Below are 18,162 nucleotides of genomic sequence, written 5' to 3' on the forward strand. Positions count from 1 at the left end.
CTAAACTTACATGAACAGATCAAAAATAAAAACCAAGGTTTACAAAAGAAGTGCACACAACATTGCATGTGACTGCAAAAATGCTAGATAAATTTCAATGGCCCTCAGACAGATAAAGAAGTCACCAAAGTGTACATGGTAGGGGCTATACAGAGGACTTAGTGGCTGGGGGACCTGGGTTTGGTTCCCAGCATCTACAGCACCTCACAACCATCTTTAATTCCAGTTCCAGGGGACACACTACCCTCTTCTGCATGCACATATGTGCAGTAAAAAGTACACATAAAAGGTACTTTAAATAAAACCTCAATGATAGATAATGGAGTCATTTAACCATACTAAGGTGGGTGAGTCTATGCATGCCTGAGAGAACCACAAGAGGGTACAGGTTGAGGACAGACTGTACTACAGAGTAAGATCCTGTCCCAAAAAAAGGATAGGAGGGAGGAAGGAAAGCAGGCAGACAGGAAAAGGCAAGAAAGAAAATACTCTGATATTTTAAGAAAACATCTTTGAATGAATGCTTTAAATGTTATATACCATATAATCAACATTATAAACTATATAAATCTATCTTCACATATTCTGATACTTAAAAAATTTCTGCAGGAGGGTTTACAATCTTAACATTAGTATAAACATTTAATCAATTGCCCCCTAAAAATACCTCAATATTAAAAATATCAATTTTAATTATAAAGTACAAAGCTAGTTTATGATACAATATTGTTTAAGATCTATTTTGTAAAGAAAAAAGTGACAACTTAAATAATTTCATTCTTAAAATGATTAAACTTATGTTTTGTTTTTTAACTATAATGTCACATAAAATGAATAGAGAAGAAAATAGTCAAATCATTTCATGAGGCCCGCAGTAACTGGGTATCAAAATCAGGCAGATATTACAGTACAACAAAACTCTAGGCCAATATCCTTTGTGGTAAATGAATAAAACATTTAGCAATAAATTTGACAGGGCAAATTTATGCCATGAATGCAAAATTGGCTTAATACTTTAAATCAGTCTAATCAGTACATTAATAAACTGAAATTTTGTTTAACTATATAGTCATCTCAATAAGTAAACAAATACCAAAAACAAAATTCAATATGCATACATAACCATTAACCCTGCCACCCGAGGAAACACAGAAACTAGAAATAGCAGTTTTCTTAATTCTTTTGAAAAAAGATCTTGAAAAGCACATAGCTAACACCAGACTTAATACTGAAAGACCAAATAGATCTCAGTCCTACCATTAAGAACAAGAACAATCAGACCCTCAGACGGAGCTCCCGACCCTCAGACCGAAAATTCACTTGCACATGAGCCACATTCCCGGATAAGTGTGACTACAACCCCTCATCAGAGAAGCCTCTCTTTATATCAAACGGAGACAATGCAAAGTTCAAAAGGTCGTGGGGAGCCCAGCCCCCATCTACATCTACATCACAGTTCCTCCATCTATGGCTCAAGAAACATCACAGAAGGAGGACCAGAGACTAAGAGCCAGGATACCAGGAAGTGGCTGTGAGGCAGTCTCTTCTAGAAACTGGTGTACAACTGACCCTCAAACAATGGCCATGTCTAGAGACCCGCTAACAGGAAAGACGGGAAATGCTGCAGGGTCCCACCCTTCCACAAAGAGCTTCAGACACAGATGACTGCCACAAGATGGAGAATCATCCTCTCCCAGGGAGAAACCCTCTTACTGAGTGTTCATTGCAGAGTGGTCAGCCTTGAAATCATAGCTCTACCAACACACACACACACACACACACACACACACACACACACACACACACACACCAATAATACAATAACAAGCAAAGAAAAGGGGGCTGTCACTTTGGGGTGGCTGGAGGTAGGAAAAGCAGAGGGGAAAATGAGGGAATTCTACAGAATACAGATAAGTTCCTATTTTAAAATAGACACAGGGCTGAAGAGATGGCTCCTGTGGTTAAGAACACTTTCTGCCCTTGCAGGAAACCGAGAGTCCGTTTGTAGATTGATGTCATTATGCAGGTGAGGGCTGGCACAAGTTAGATCAGGGACATGATTGGACAGTAAAAGAATAAGACAGGGACAAAGCTTTTGTAGGGAGGGAGAGAAAGAGAAGGAGGGAGAATCAAGATAGAGACTGAGGATGACCCAGATCCGAGTGGTCCTGAATTGCCAAAGTAGCTAGGATGAATTTCTATAGGCAAATTTATCTTTTCTAGGTAGGCAGTTTATATCTTTATGAATTGGTTGTAAGTTTATTGTGTGGATGTATTAGAGATTGAGAATTTAACATATAAATCTGGTTGTTGGGTTACCATTTGTTGAGTCTCCATATTACTGGGTAGCTGGGACCAGAGTTCCTGGCTGGCCAGGGCTGGCCAAGGTGACTAGCGATGGGAGTAGAGAGACCACTGGGGCCAGAAGATACCTAGACCAAAGTGGCGTGGTACTGAAGCCAGCTGCCTCCGAGATAAATTAATGTTAGTTCTATATGGCCCTATGGTGCCAGAACTAATGCCAGAGAGTGACTGCCTTGGTCCCACAACACAGTTTCTAGAACCCACATGGCACCTTACTACCAGAGTATCCAACATTCTCTTCTGGCTTCCTCAGTCACTAGGCACAGACACATATGCAATCAAAATTCCCATTCATGCAAAAATTTTAATCACTCAACTAAATAAACAAAAATAAAATGTAAAAAGAAAACAAAAACTCTGACCCTATGAGTTTTAAGGGAAGTCAAGCCTAATCTCACAGGTTTATTTAAATAAGGGAAAAAGCTTCCAAGGGATTTTATTTCTGAGACACAAATTTTCAACATATGTAAATCAGAAGATAGACTCTGTACTCCCTCCACGTGTGTGCACTTGAGTGGACAAGCAGTGAAACTGAACACACAGAATTAGAAGCGTGGACATAAACAGTGCTCAGCTGATGAATGGAGCTGGCAGGAGGACTAGTGGCCAACCAGCCCAGAGTAGGGACCAGGAGAGAACTTAGAAGGGGAAGCAGCAGCAATTTCATCCACTCCCCGCCCTCCAAAGGAGCGGAGGTCAAAACAGAGGTCAAGACACCACCGGCATCTCAGAAAGAGCCTTGCCACGCCCTCCAAAAGAGACAAGGTTGGTGATGGGGATTGAGCTCAGTGGTAGAGCGCTTGCATGGTCTGGTCTTCAGCTCCGGGGTGGAAGGGATGAGGGGTGGGGGGTGTCAAGATGCTGCCAGCATCTCACAAAGAGCCTTGCCAAACTCAAATTAAAGCTGCCATCTTTGAAGCCCTCTGTGTAAATAGTTCCCAGACCAAGTTCATCACTGTTTGCTGTCTCCGTTCTTCCCACATCCTTCTTTTCACACTGACCATAACATGCAGCTGTCCATCCCCACCCCCACTGCTGTGTCCGGGAATCTGACCGCACTTGTCACCCGGGCAGCAGTTCTGCCTCACACACTGCATGCTTCCGAGAGGTTACTGACTTGATACTAAATAACCATCTCCTTGCTAGGGGTTAGGGGAAAAGTCAACAGCAAGGCATTTTCCTTGTATGCACAAGATTCTGGGTTCAAAAACACAAAATTATGGTTAGGCCAAAAAAACAAAAACAAAAAACAAAAAACAAAAAAAAAAAAAACAACAACAACAACAACAACCAAAAAAAAAAAAAAAAAAAAAAAAAAAAAACCCAGCAAGCAGTTATAAAAGAAAAGCAAACACTTCTTTTCAGTATTCTTTCTCTGGCACCCATTAGGCAGCCAAAGCCACGAAACAAAGGCCAGTGACTCTTGTACTACATGGCCAATCCTGCCTCTGTGAGATGAAGTTCCTTTAAGTAGATAACACAGTGTCTCTGAGGCTAATTCCAATGCGCCAAGTGTGTGTGCTAGCTTCTAGCTCCTCCTCTCTACTTGTTGCTCTCATAAATGATGAATCAGAAACTGAAACTCAAAGCCATACAGGTACAAAATCATTTTTCACTGTCCAGTCACTGTTAAAAAATTACACCCTCAACGCTTAACCAATCCTGTAACACTCTGTATTACTAGCTCCCCTGTGCAAAATGTTCCAATTGAAAAAGCAACAGGTGCCACTCCTCCCTTTGTAGTGACTGAGTAAATCTTTGTTCCATGAGAGCACAAGTGTCAAAGAACTAGATTTACCCGTGCCCCTCACAGCAGCATTTTAGTCATCAGCTGTCTCCTAGTAACTGGATCTGCTGCCATTTTCTCCTCACCAGTAGGCAAGAGGAATAAAACTGGCATTCCACATGCTCATGAGACCGCACACTCAGTTAAAAGAAAAGTGTAGCCATTCACTACTGTTTAAGCAGTTTACATGGCCGCTTTCAGGCAGGTAATTGGGATTCTTGATAAGGTGAATCATCTGAGAAAGAGTTCTTACAGAGGAGTGTGGCACTATCTAACTTACTACGCGTGAGGGAGACAGAGAAACACAAAAGAACACAGAACTCAGACACACCTGTCATCGAGAGTCCGGAAATGTTGGCATAGATCACGCTTGGCAAATACTAACACATGATCTGTTCGAATTCTGTAGTCATATGAAGTGCTTTCACCCCTCATTTGCTTTTCAACAACAAAAAACAATGACGACACCAACACCAACCACAAATCCAAATATCCAGGTGCCACAGTCCATTCGCGCTAGGCATCATTAGACTAGGCATCATTAGACTAGGCAGCTAGTCTTACAAGACGTGGCATGGGGCACTGGAAGGAAGTAAAGAAAACGGCTTCAGCATAGCCTCCACCCTACAGCCACCCAATGGAGCACTTCAAATGTGCATGGAAGCATGGCCTGAGGGTGGCCCTAGAAAGCAGCATAGATGAGAGGTTGGGGGGGGGGGGGACCTAGGAAAGGCAACAGACTTAAAATAAAGCACTGAACTCAAGTGTTAATGAGACGTGGTAAAAGACCTCTCCTTCACTAACTGGCTCCATGAGTTTGGAAGTTGTCTTAGTTTCTGCTGCTGTGAAGAGACACCATGACCACAGCAATTCTTATTAAGGAAAACACTTAATTGGTGTCTAGCTTACAGTTTCAGAGTCTATTACCATCACAATGAAAACATAGTGGCATGAAGGCAGCCGTGGTACTAGAGAAAGAGGTAAGAGCTCTAAAACTTGATCAGCAAGCAGCAGGAGACTGGCTTGAGCTTTTGAGACTTGAAAGCCCACACACTACTCCTCCACCAACAAAGCCACACCCACTCCAACAAAGCCACACCCACTCCAACAAGGCCACACCTACCCCAATGAGGCCACACCTACCCCAACGAGGCCACACCTTTTAATAGTGCCACTTCCTACTGACCTATAAAGTCTATTTATTCTAACCACCAAAAGCAATTCAACCTTTCTAGAATTAAACCTACATAAACAAAATAAAAGTCAACCTGGTAGTTTTATACAGAGTTTCCTATATAGGAAAGCATGAAGGAGAAGAATAAACATGATCAAAATATGCAATGTGCATGTATGGAATTCTCAAAGAATTAATAAAAGTGTCATCATTTTTAAGAAGACATGTGCTAAGCCCTATCATAGAAAATAAACAAGACAATGATCTGTTGGCATTTGGAAAATAATGAGGTCATAAATGAATGGGCTTACTGCCTATGTAAAAGATACAAAGTGTGTACTGTTTTCTTCATATGAACACCACTAGTATTTCCTGCCAACTAGAAACCAAAGAAATCCAGAGACCATGAATCATCAAAGTTCCCCTATCAATTTCCAGACAAAATACGAACTGTGCAAAGCACTAGGAGAAAAATCAAAGAAAAAAGCAAAACCTCCTAAAATATTATTTTTCACAAGACTTTACCCCTTTAAATGAAAATCTAATGTACATCACACTTTAGACTTTTCAAAGCGCTTTCATGTAAATTTACTGGTTTTTTTTTAAAGAATGAACTTAATGGATCAGAAACCTAGAAATATTTCACTAATTTTCTTTTATTTATTGTCCAATGGTATCAATAAAATGTTGACTAAATTAACATGTACAGGAATAAATTAACATGTATATGTATATACAGTTTTTACATATAATACATGGGTATATATATTTTGCAAACCAAATTTTAGCACAATGCACATAAGCTCAATGCAGGCAACATAGAATCATTTTGTCCCCCAGATCGTTCCCTTTCACATCACTGCCAAGCTGCTTCCCAGCAAGGACTGCAGAAGTTTCCAGTAATGGTTCCAGAGAAGGCACATGCAAAAGGCTCTACTGAAATGGAGAAAGGAAGCACTAACATCTCCTGATGTTTCCGCATCCATTTAAATTCCCATCTTATAGTGGCTGCCCCTACTTATTATTATTGCCAGGGCTTATTTTGGGTAGATTATATCATTTGGAAAATTCTTCTATTCTGGGTTATCTGGTTTTTCAGAATATTAACTTTCATAGTAATTTCTAGTGGTGTTCTGAAATTCATTCAAGTCAGTAGGAACTACACTCTCTTAATCTCTTAATTTGCATCTCCCTTTGTTTTGTTTTGTTTTTTTCCTCCTTTTTGTCAGATTAGCTAAGAGTTTGTCTATCTTTGGCTGATTTGGTTTTCTTTAGATCTAAATTTTTTTAGTTTCTTCTCTAATCTTTATGCTTGTTTCGGGGCGCCTTTGAGGTACATCATTAGGCTATTTACTTAGTGTTTCCCAGATCTTTACCATGAGAACTTATTAGTATGAACGTTCCTCTTAGGACAGCCTTAGCTGCATCCCGGGGTTCTAACAGGATGTGTTTTTGTTATCATTTGTTGCTGGGAATTTTTAATTTCCTCTCTCATTTCTTGGATGACCCAGTATCATTCAAAGGTATGTTGTTTAGTCTCCAAGTAGTTTGTGGTTTCTGTTGTTTCTCTTAATGTTCACTTCTAGTTGTATTGTGACATGGTCTGATAGGAGACTTGGAAAATGTTGATTTTCTTTTTTTGTATTTTTTGAGATTTGACTTGTGCCCTATGGTAAGATCAGTTCTAGATAAAGTTCCACGTGCTGCGGAGAAAAGTATACATTCCTCATTTGTTGGGTGGCATATTCTGTATACATCTGTTAAGATCAGTTCATCCAAATACATTTTAGCTCTGATATTTCTCTGTTTTTAATTTGGAAGACCTATCTAAACTTGAGAGTGGAATATTCCAGTTATTAGGATTATGTCAGGACCTATGTAGTCTTTTTATTAAAAGATTTATCTTATGTATATGAGTACATTATAACTGTCTTTAGACACACCAGAGGAGAGCATTGGAACCCATTACAGATGGTTGTGAGCCACCATGTGGTTGCTGGGATTTGAACTCAGGACCTCTGAAAGAGCAGTCGGTGCTCTTAACCACTGAGCCATCTCTCCAGCCCCCTATGCAGTCTGTTATATCTTCTCATGTTCATTTTATAAAACTAAGGGCTTCAATCAATCGTTGGTGTGCAAACGTTCGTAATTGGTTGCTTTTGTTAATATGCAGTGCCCTTTGATCTCTCCTACTTGGTTCTGGGTTGGAGTTTTCTTTGTCCTCTGTAAGAGCAGACACACCATCTTATTAACATTTTCTGGCTGCTTAGTAGGTTCTTCTCTGTCCTGTGATAGTAAGTGTCTGCGTATCCTTCCCGTTTCTTGGTTTATCATCCAGGCCCTTCATCGGTATCCTTTTAGTGATGGGTTAAGGCCATTTACATTTAAGGTTATTATAGAAAGACGTTTGTTATTTGCTATACATTTGTTTATTGTGTTAGCTAGTTTTAAGTCTACTTGACACAAACAAGAGTCATTTTAGAAGTGGGTATCTCAACTAAGAAAACGCCTGACCAGATTGAACTGTGGGCAAGCCTGTAGTGCATTCTCTTGACTGGCGAGTGATGTGGGAGGCCCCAGTTCACTTAGAGTGGTGCCACCCAGTAGTCCTGGAAGCTATAAGAAGGCCAGCTCAACAAGCCATGATAGTAAGCCAGTCGGGGACATCCCCCATGGTTTCTGCTTCCATTTCTGTGTACAGGTTCCTTCCTGAAGTTCCTGCCCTAGTTCCTTCAATGATGGACTGTTATATGAAAATATATGTAAAACATATGCCAAATACATGCAAAATATATGAAAAAGAACACACACACACACACACACACACACACACACACACACACCCCACTTGCTGTGGTCATGGTTTTCATCACAGGAACAGAAAACCTAAATGGGGAACTGGTACAATAAGGGTTTTGCTTGATGGCCCTTAGGTTAGACTGGAGAGGATTGTGGACTGTTTGGAATGTTGGACTGAAGAGCCATTGAGTGCTCAGAGAGGTGCACAACTGGAGAAGTTCCGCTGAGCCCTTTGGAGACAAGAACCTCAGGAGCCTCAGGGGTCTGACTTTGGACTTTAGCTTTGTTTTGACTTTTGAAACTGACTGGGCCCTGACTCTTCCCTCTAGGAGTAATAAAGTGAGCAACTTTCTTTTTTAAACAGGATCCCAGAGTTAAGAGACTGAAATTTTATAGAAACTTTGGAACCGTACAGACACTTTAGCTATCTTAAAGAGCATGAATATTTTAGACACAATTTGGAAACTTTAGAGAAACTCTGGATATTTTAGAGAAACTCTGAATTTTGGAAAGGAATTTTAAAGGTACTGAATTATATAGGCTAGTTCTATAACAACTTAATAGGAGCTAGTCATTTTGGAGAAGGGAGCTTCAGTTGAGAAAATGGTTCCCCAGATAGACCTGTAAGTCTGTGGTACAGATCCTTGACTAATGGTTGATATGGGAGGGCCAAGTTCACTCTGAGTGGTACTTCCCCTGAGCAAGTGTGGTACCAGGCTCTCTAGAAAGCAGGTTTAGCAAGCCATGAGGAGCAAACCACTAATCAGCACTCCTTCATGACCTCGACTTCAGTTCCTCCCTCCAAGTCCATGCCCGGCGTCCCTGCCCTGACTCCTTTCAGTCACAGTGTTTTATCACAGCGATAGAGGCACTAATTAAACAGGCGACATACTTCTTTCTTTCCCTGCTCCCACATTAGTTGTGCGGATGTGCCGAGTTGCTGTGTCTGCATGGGTGTTTCTTCCCCAGTCGAGCCTGTTTATCTGTAGTTACTCTCCCTCCCTCCCTATAAACTTTCCCCTAAGAACTCTTCGAAGTGCTCCCATGGTTGGCATGGTTGCTCTTGTTTGTGTTGGCTTTGAAGTCCCTTCACTTCTCCAGCAATCTGGAAGAAGGCTTTGCAGTTTACCATCGTTGGCTCACAGCTGTTTACTTTGCGGGCCTGAAATATCTCATTCATTCATTCATTCTGGCTTGCAGGCTTGCAGATGAAAAGCCGGGGGCAATTCTGACATTAAAGCCTTCATCTGGAAGTTGGCATTTTTCTCCTACTTTCAGGATTATTTCTTTGAATTTCTAACACCCTGACTATAATATGCCATGGGGGATTTCTCTCTTGTCATGTCTACTTGGAGGTCTATAAACATCATGTGTGTGAAAGCCTACTTCTGTAAGCTTCTCGAGTTTTCCCCTGCAATTTCACCAGTCTGTGCATTCCCTTCAGTTTATCTCTGTTCTTTCTCAAACATCATCAGTGCTCAAGTTTGGCCTCTTGAATGTGTCCCAGACTTCTTGGGAAAATGGTTCGTGTGCTTTAATTTTTTCCTCATATATATTGATGGTATTATTGTCCCAGCTCTGTCATTCTTCTGTATGATCTTGTATATATAATGTCTCCTGTGGTTTTTAGCTAACTCTTTCAATGGTTCAATCTCCTTGCTAATCCTCCCCTCCATATTTGAACTTTCACCTCTAATTTATAAACTGGTATGTTCAGTTTGGAGACTATCTTGTCAAGGTCATGGGTAAATTTCCTTAACTTATGCATCTGTCTGAGTCTTCGATGTGATGGCTAATTCTTTCGAACACTTAAGAGTCTAAATCCTTTCTCGGCATCTCACAGATTCTGTAATTTTGATTCTCTTACCAGGGAACTGGTCCTGTGGTGGCACGTCACCAGTGATGGTGGCAGATGTTTTGTATTGCCTTGTGATGTTTGATGCAACTGCTGAAGACCTCATGACAATCCTTCTTAGCTTGTTCCATTAAATAGGAAGCAAAGAGACACTACCACATTCATTCTATGAAGCTGGTATCATCTGATACTAAAACCAGGTAAAGACACTTACACACACACACACACACACACACACCCCTGTAGACCAATGTCTTCGATGAACACAGATGGTGTGGTGGTTTGAATAAAAATGACCCATATAGGCTCATATACTGGATGCCAGGCAGTGGCACTGTTTGATAGAATTAGAAGGACTAGGAGGTGTGGCCTTGTTGGAGGAAGCGTGTCACTGGGGGGTGGGCCTGAGACCAGACCAGAATGACTTTCACTTTTTCTGCCTATGGATCAGGATGTAGCTCTCAGCTCCTTCTCCAGCAGCCTGCCGCCACGCCTGCCGCCACGCCTGCCGCCACGCCTGCCGCCACGCCTGCCGCCACGCCTGCCGCCACGCCTGCCGCCACGCCTGCCACCATGCTTCCCACCGAGAGGACAATGGACTAAGGCCCTGAAACTATAAGCAGCCTGGCAATTAGCTCTTCATTGTGTAAGAGTTGCCTTGGTCATGGTGTCTCTTCACAGCAAAAGAATAACAAAATACTGGCAAGCAGAATTCAGCAACACAGTAAGAAAAATTATACATTATGACCAAGTTGGCTTCATCCCAGAAAGGCAAGGTTGGTTCAATCTACGTAAACTAATAAACTCATCTGAATTAATGAGAAATTTCCAGTCCAGCCCTCCTGCTCTCACTTGCCCCACACCCTCCACAGTAGTTTTCAGGCAGCAGCCACAGTACCCTATGTCGGACAAGAGCAGGCTACATCAGCCCTTATCCAAAAGGACCAGACTTACCCTACAGTAACACAAAACCACAATTCGCTGTCCTGGTTCACTCAGATGTCTGCATCCAGCCCTTGCAGTCTTAAACTCACTTGTTTCTAGTTCACCATGCTTCCATAGCCAACACAGGCCTTTCAACAAAGAAAACACTGGCGCTCCTTCCCTGAGGCTTACAACACACTCTTCTGTCTGTCTTTCTGTCTTTCTGTCTTTCTGTCTGTCTGTCTCTCTCTCTCTCTCGCTCTCGCTCTCGCTCTCTCTCTGTGTATTTGTTTAGTAATTATTTACCTGCCACTAGGATATAAGTTTTATAATAGAATAACCTGTCTATCTAAGTTCAAGATCTATGGTATATAAAATTATGAGATAAATCATTATGGGTAAAGAGCCACAGCTTCTCAGACTGCTGGATGAGACAAGGAAGTAGCCTTCTCCCATCATCCCCTAAGCCCTAACCATCTGCTGTACCACAGCTCCAATCCCACATATTTCACTGCTTTGCAACTCCTATGTCTCTCAGAGCTTGAAGATCTGAATCCCCTCACTGTACAATCCCCTCTAACAGCACAGGTATCATCCACCATTCCTAAAAGTTATAAACACGAACCCTGAGACCCAGTCATAGCCGTAACAGCTGCAAGTCAAGGTGTGCTTAGCTGTGTTTTTCTCTTCTGTGTAAGTGGATTACAAGCCCTATCTGCCTCAGAAGTTTGCGGTGACTTCCAGAGAGACAGGAAACAACAAAGAGTGTGAGCGGTAAACAGTGTAGAGAAGAAAGTTCCTTTCTTCCCACAAAAGCTGTCTGCAAGGCAAACTTATAAAAGGAACAGGGAAAGGACTCTAGAGTGTTTTCAAGCTTAGTAAAACACCTAGTCAGAATGAGCTCTGAGGCACTAAGGGTTCCTTTGCTTGCCTATGTTGTACCCGCCCCTCCATGAGCCCCTAACAATCCACCCTGCATTTCTGGTGAGGAGATTACATTTTGGAGCTCGTGGAGTCTCTTGATCCCACGAATCACCAAAGTGGCAGAATCACAGCCTCAGGCTAAGCAATCCTTTTGGCCATGGTAATTGGCCAGGTATATGATACCGTTTGCATAATACCCCCTAAAATTTGATGTGTCAAAGTGGTACTCCCTCACAATGGGAATACATTTGGAAATGAGGCTACTGCAGAAACACTAGAGCAGGGGCATTAACCCAATATAACCGGTAGAAGTAGACATGTGGAACACATATAGACAATTCCATGTGAAAACTACAGTTATATTGTTACAATACCAATAACTCAGAGAGACCTGAAAGGCCCTTCTCCAACAGTTCAAAGCAGCACAGACCTGCCTGTACCTGAATCCCAAGTCTCCACCCTCCACAGTCAGGAGACAATGAATAATACTTCTTCTAAGGCTCCAGCAGGTTATGCTACTCTGACAGAGCAGCCATTTCAAGCATAACGAGTATGAAGACAGAGAATGGAATTCAAGCACAAGAAAAAGAAGCTTGTGTGGATGCTGTGTTACAGGATATGATGTCTGACGCACTTCCACTACTGTGAAAAAAGCCAACCAAGGACAAAGCATTTGCACATGCATCTGGGTAAAAACAACTGCAGAGAAACAGCTGGATACTACTGCAGACATCAGTGTCACGCATACAGCTGCTGGACTCCTTGAGTTTATGCACTGTGGTTGTTTGTATACACTCAGCCCAGAGAGTAGCACTATTAGGAGGTGTGGCCTTGTTGGAGTAAGTGTATCACTGTGGGTGTGGGCTTTAAGACCCTCATCCTAGCTGCCTGGAAGACAGTCTTCTCCTAGCAGCCTTCAAATGAAGATGTAGAACTCTCAGCTCCTTCAGCACCATGCTGCATGCTGCCATGCTCCCACCTTGATGATTATGGTCTGAACCTCTGAACCTGTAAGCCAGCCCCAAGTAAATGTTGTCCTTGTAAGAGTTGCCTTGGTCATGGTGTCTGTTCACAGCAGTAAAACCCTAACTGAGACATGGGCTAACATTATTGGTTCAGATTGTGTACTACAATCTCTGCAGCAGGGGAGTACTAGGATGCTCTCTGCCATTACAAACAGGAATGAGAGAGAAGCCTCACCATGGCCTCAAAATCAGTACCAACATCCCAGAAGCTTCCAAAAATACATGGTGATGGCTTTGGTGACTATGGAGATCTGGAGCCACTCTATTTAGTGGATGCTATTTACTGAGGTGTAATGTCCTGGAAAAACTTCGCACAAAGAAGTGCTGTCCAAAGCATCAGCAGAGAAATGAACTAAAAATAAGAACCACTAAGAAAGAGAGCCAACCAATAGACAAACAGGTCCACAGCGGTGATCTCATTATTTTTATCTATAAAGACATTCTGGGACAGAGAAACAAAGAAACATTTTAAGAGTATCAACTATAAAAAGCTTTTTAATGTATCATGAAATTAGAGATGAAATATCTTAGCAGCTAAATACCTAATGAGTCTGAGCGTTTAACTCAGCAGTAGACCCTATCTTAGAAAACATACAAGGCTCTAGATTCTATCATTAACATCACATGCCCACATACTCATGTTTTCATGAAAAAAAATTAAGTATTGATATGGTGTTTCCATGAACTGCCTCAGCTAAACAAAAACAGTCAATATTTTAGCCACACCAAATGCTAACAAAACTGAACGATGCATGCTCCGATGACCCTACAAGTCAATGATAACAGTTTATACCAGAAAACACTACAATTTAACTCAAAAGAATAGCTTACCACATGCTTACACGATTGTCATTACAGCTACATGATCGCTCTTTGACTGTGAAGTACTCCTCTACATTAAGTATAAAAAAATGCACCAATTAAAAAGCAAAAACTGACCTAAATTAAGAGTGTCATCACTCTAGAGTAAGACTTCCACAAACTGAATCCACTCTTCTTGTTCAGCACGACTCCCAGTGTCATCACGTAACACTCAGCAGCAGCCATCACTGTTTCTAATACTTAACTAGAAACACTTTCTCCTAGGGCAGAGGGCAGGCTTGGCCCTAGATGACTCTCTAGCAAGCACAAGGCCCTAGGTGTCAACTCCCAACACTGCAAAATCAGAAAACCAAAACTTGCTTCTACAATGCCCTCTGCTGATAAAAAAAAAAAAAAAAAGCAACTCACAACAGAAATCTAGGGGTTATTTCCTACCGAAGACCACGTGGTTTTAAGAGCCACATACAAAGTCCATCTCTAAGCAAAAGCGACTTGATGACTAACCCAGAGAGGCCACTGCCATATCAGTACACCATTAGTGCTGTTAGAAGAAGCCATAACAAAACCAAGTGTGGAGACACACAATTAACATAACACCAGGGGCAATCCAGAATGTCAGAATGAGAATATTAACTTATTAACTTACTCCATAGAAGAGCACAAAACAAAGCCACCAGGGATTGATAATGATGTCAAATGAGGAAGTAAGAGCACTTACTGCCAAGGCCTTAGACAGCGTGGCTCTAAACTCGTTCAGGATAATGGCCACAATGTCCTTAAGTGGCACATAAGCAAAGCCGTCTTCCAAGTAGACTTTCCTTCCTCTGAACAGGTCCAGAGCGTCAGCAAAGGGGACCTGGGATCCAAGGGAAACAGGGATGTAGGTCAGTACCTGTTGTTAGGAGACCCTAACAAAACGGGTCTTCAAACCCATTAGACTCAGCAGCTCCAAAAGGAGGAGAGAGACATTTATTCCTTACAACCAAAGGACTAGCATTAAGAAGAATTAACAGCATAAAAACTAAATGTCTTAGAGTCCATGTTCCAAAAGACAGTAATAACAATAACAAGTCAAAACAGAACATTTTCTTTTTGTTGTAACCGACATATTTCTGAATTATAAACACCAAAATTTCAAACTTTGACTTCAAAATCTTTAGACATGTTATCTTCACCTCCTGACAGACTGAGAATTGTGCCAAATACTACTGCCCTAATTTTTATTTTTCAGAAAAGCATCCAGAGCTCAAAATTACTTATAATTCAAAGTTAATCCCAAATCTGTTTCTCTGTGTCTGTTCCTCCACTGGAGAAGCTACATGAAGAGCTTCTCTAACACTGAGAACTAGAATAAAGACCCTTCCGTTTCACTATTAAAATCTGTTGTAAGGATTTGTTTTAAAATGAAATAATGATTAAGTACTACGAATTATCCCACTATAAACATAATATGATCTTAGCTGACTGTGAAAATCATCCTTCCGAAAAATGTTTTTTTCATTATTTTTAAAATGAAGCAAAACCTTAAGATGAACACTTTCCTTAAATGTCTTAGGCAGCTGGGAAATCCACAGGACTGCAGTTTGGTGTATCTGACATCTTATGCAGGCTGTGAGCCATTTAAACACTTTTTAATTTGTTTCATTTTTACACTACATCTATATGTGTGTGTTTGTGTGGGGGTCTGAGCACATGTTAATACCCAGTCCAGGGTGGCAGAACCCCTGTAGCTGGACTTACAGGCAATTGATTTCTGGGAACCCAACCAGGATCCTCTGGTAGAGCTACATGAGCTCGTAACCACTAAGGCACATCTCCAGCCTGAGATCACATGCTTTTTAACTAGAAAGCTTTTGACAAATACTGCTTTCCATGAGTACAGCATAGTTCATACACCCAAACGGTCCACAATTTAAGGACAGAACAAGACAAAACACCTGTGGACCATCAAACAGCTGCCCGGGGAGCCATGAGAGCTACAGCATCCTGGTTCGCCAGGCACAGCAGTGGCATGGGGCAGTGCAATGCAGGCAGGAGCAGAACAGCATTTGGAAGCAAGCTACAGTCCGGATCTGCTCTAGTCTGCTAGCGGCTCATGGTTTAGTGAGTGGAATAAAGTCCTCTGAACCTCAGAGGCCCAATCTGTAAACCTGGGAAAGGGAAGGAGCTCAGAGGTGACATGACCCTCCTTGGCTATCATAGTCCAGGACTCTAGGTTACTGTGGTGGCCACAGTGCACACAAAAATGCCCAAGCATAAGCAACCGATGCCTTGAGGGCCCAGCAGTGGGAAATGTGTGCTGTAAGCCAAACCTAGCTCCCATCCACTAAGGTTCAGGAATGCCTTCCCACGGGAAAACACGTAGGCTTAGAGTGTCAGAGCCCATGTGCAACAGAACCACACAAAGCCACAAGCCGAGGCATGGATAAGGGCCCGTGACCAGCCGAGGGAGCTCTGGAAAGGCGCCACTTAAAGACTATTAGAGTCACAGTAGTGACAAGGAAGGCCCCGAATCATATACAGCTTCAGCAACGCCCAGGAGGCTTTTCTTCAACAGGATGGCCTGGGACGGATCAGAACCCCTCAGAGGAAGGAGGATGTCAGTGTAAAGCACGGAGCAGCACTGAGTGTGACAACAGATGTGTTCACACCAGGCAGCAGCTGTGGTGATGACGGTTTACATACCTTATACACTGACTCCGATTCCCACCTGACCCCACTTAGGCTGGGAGAGGACGCCATGATATCCTGTTCCCGAAGGGTCTTCTCCTCATCACTGATCTATGACAGAACACAGTTGACACGGGAATTCAATTTCTTCAGTTTCACTAAAGCATTTGCCCACTGTAGACAACATTCCACGTGTTTATATAAACACATTATTACACTTACTATCTCACCATTTCCAGTGATTGTTAAATCATTCTTACCCCTAATGAAGGCAAAATGTGGAAAAAAAATTTAACTTTAATACTCTTCAAGGTTTTTTTCTGACAATATTTGAAGGTATTCGTTCAAAAATGAAAAGGTAGCAAAAGGCCTTAGAGATGGCTCAGCTGGTGGGTTGCTTACTTAGTGTGACTGCATTCAGTCCCTAGCAATACATGGGCACGGAGGCACGCTTCTACGCCAGCGCATGGGAGGTGGAGGAGACAGGAGGATCAGAAGTTTAAGGTCACTCTTGTCAACATAATGAATTTAAGACCAGCTTGGGCTACATAAAATACTCTCGAAAATAAAAATAAAGGACAAGGGAAGTACAACAAGCAGAAGTAAAGCCAGGCACAGTGAGGCCCATCACCTCAGGGTAAAGCCAGCCACAGTGAGGCCCATCACCTCAGGGTAAAGCCAGCCACAGAATTTCAGAGGCTAAGAACCATGGCATGAGTTTATGGCCAACCTGAGCTGCATAGTGAGCTCCTAAGTTTAAAAACAATAAAGTCACTAAAGACGAAACCAACACATTAGCCAGTCACGCGCTATGCTAGTTTACTGAAGTCTCTACTACAGTCCAGGATGGCCTGGCGGATTTCTCAGATTTTCAGCCACAAACAAAACTTGAGACTTAAACACTACTTTTTCAAGGAACAGCTAACATTTTATTATCTTGAGGTGATTACATCCTCAGGAGAAAACTGACAGCCCTGACTAGATAAAAACTCTAAACTCCTATACAAAAAAGAAGAGAAAAGAGCTGGAGAGATGGCTCAGCAGGTAAGAGCGCTGACTGCTCTTCTACAGGACCTGAGCTCAGCTCCTAGCAGCCATATCGGGGGTCACAATCTTCCATAACTCCAGTTCCGGGGGATCTGACACCCTATTCTGGCCTCCACAGGCACAGCACACACGTGGTGCACAGACATGCATGCAGGCAAAACACCTATACACATGAGAAGGTGCAGAAACAAAGGTCAGAGTGAAACGCAGGGAATGCTGAGGGAAACGTCAACATCGTATGAAGTCCTCGTCACTCTCCTCCGGAAGCACAAACAGCGGCTCACACCTCAAACAGGAAGATGTGAGCGCCCGCGCTCATGAGTGCAGCAACAGGCACCAATCTTGAAACCGATATGGTTTGTTTGCTAGTGGGACCCACTGGGTGACCCAGGCTGCCCTCACTCAGTTGTTCTCTGCCAGCCCCTTGAGTGCCAGGGTTAAGCAAACAGTTGGTGACAGTGACTTGGACACGGGGACCTTACTCAGTGCTGGCAGGAATACAAACTGCAGAGGTGGCTCTGAAAGGTAGAAAAGGAACTGTCATGTGACCCATCTATGCCCCTCGGGAATATATGCCTGAGAGACTCCATGTCCTACCCCAGAGACACATGTCCATCACTGCTCTGCTCTAACCGGTGGAGTCGGAAACAGCCGATGTCCATCAACTCATGAACAATGGAAATGTGAAATGTTAGTGGAATCTTATTCAGCTGCTCACGGTCGCCCTGTCCTGCTCTCTGTTCCCCTCCCTAACATTTCCTTTCCTGTTCAC

The 18,162-nt window shown here is 42.5% G+C and overlaps 1 protein-coding gene across 10 annotated transcripts in view; it reads right to left on the minus strand.

Annotated features, from left to right (window-relative positions):
• The window catches only part of Prim2 (DNA primase subunit 2), a 212,175-nt gene that overhangs the window by 148,447 nt on the left and 45,566 nt on the right, over positions 1-18,162 (minus strand). For all 10 annotated transcript variants that reach the window (XM_087565140.1, XM_087565144.1, XM_087565143.1 and 7 more), the window contains 2 exons: positions 16,359-16,454; positions 14,392-14,529 (listed from right to left, as the gene is read on the minus strand). In XM_087565140.1, the coding sequence (XP_087421266.1) occupies positions 14,392-14,529; positions 16,359-16,454 (234 nt within the window). The remainder of the gene's footprint in view (positions 1-14,391; positions 14,530-16,358; positions 16,455-18,162) is intronic.

This window comes from Rattus norvegicus, chromosome 9 (assembly GCF_021556685.1).
Source record: "Rattus norvegicus strain SHRSP/BbbUtx chromosome 9, alternate assembly SHRSP_T2T, whole genome shotgun sequence".
Lineage (NCBI taxonomy): Eukaryota > Metazoa > Chordata > Mammalia > Rodentia > Muridae > Rattus > Rattus norvegicus.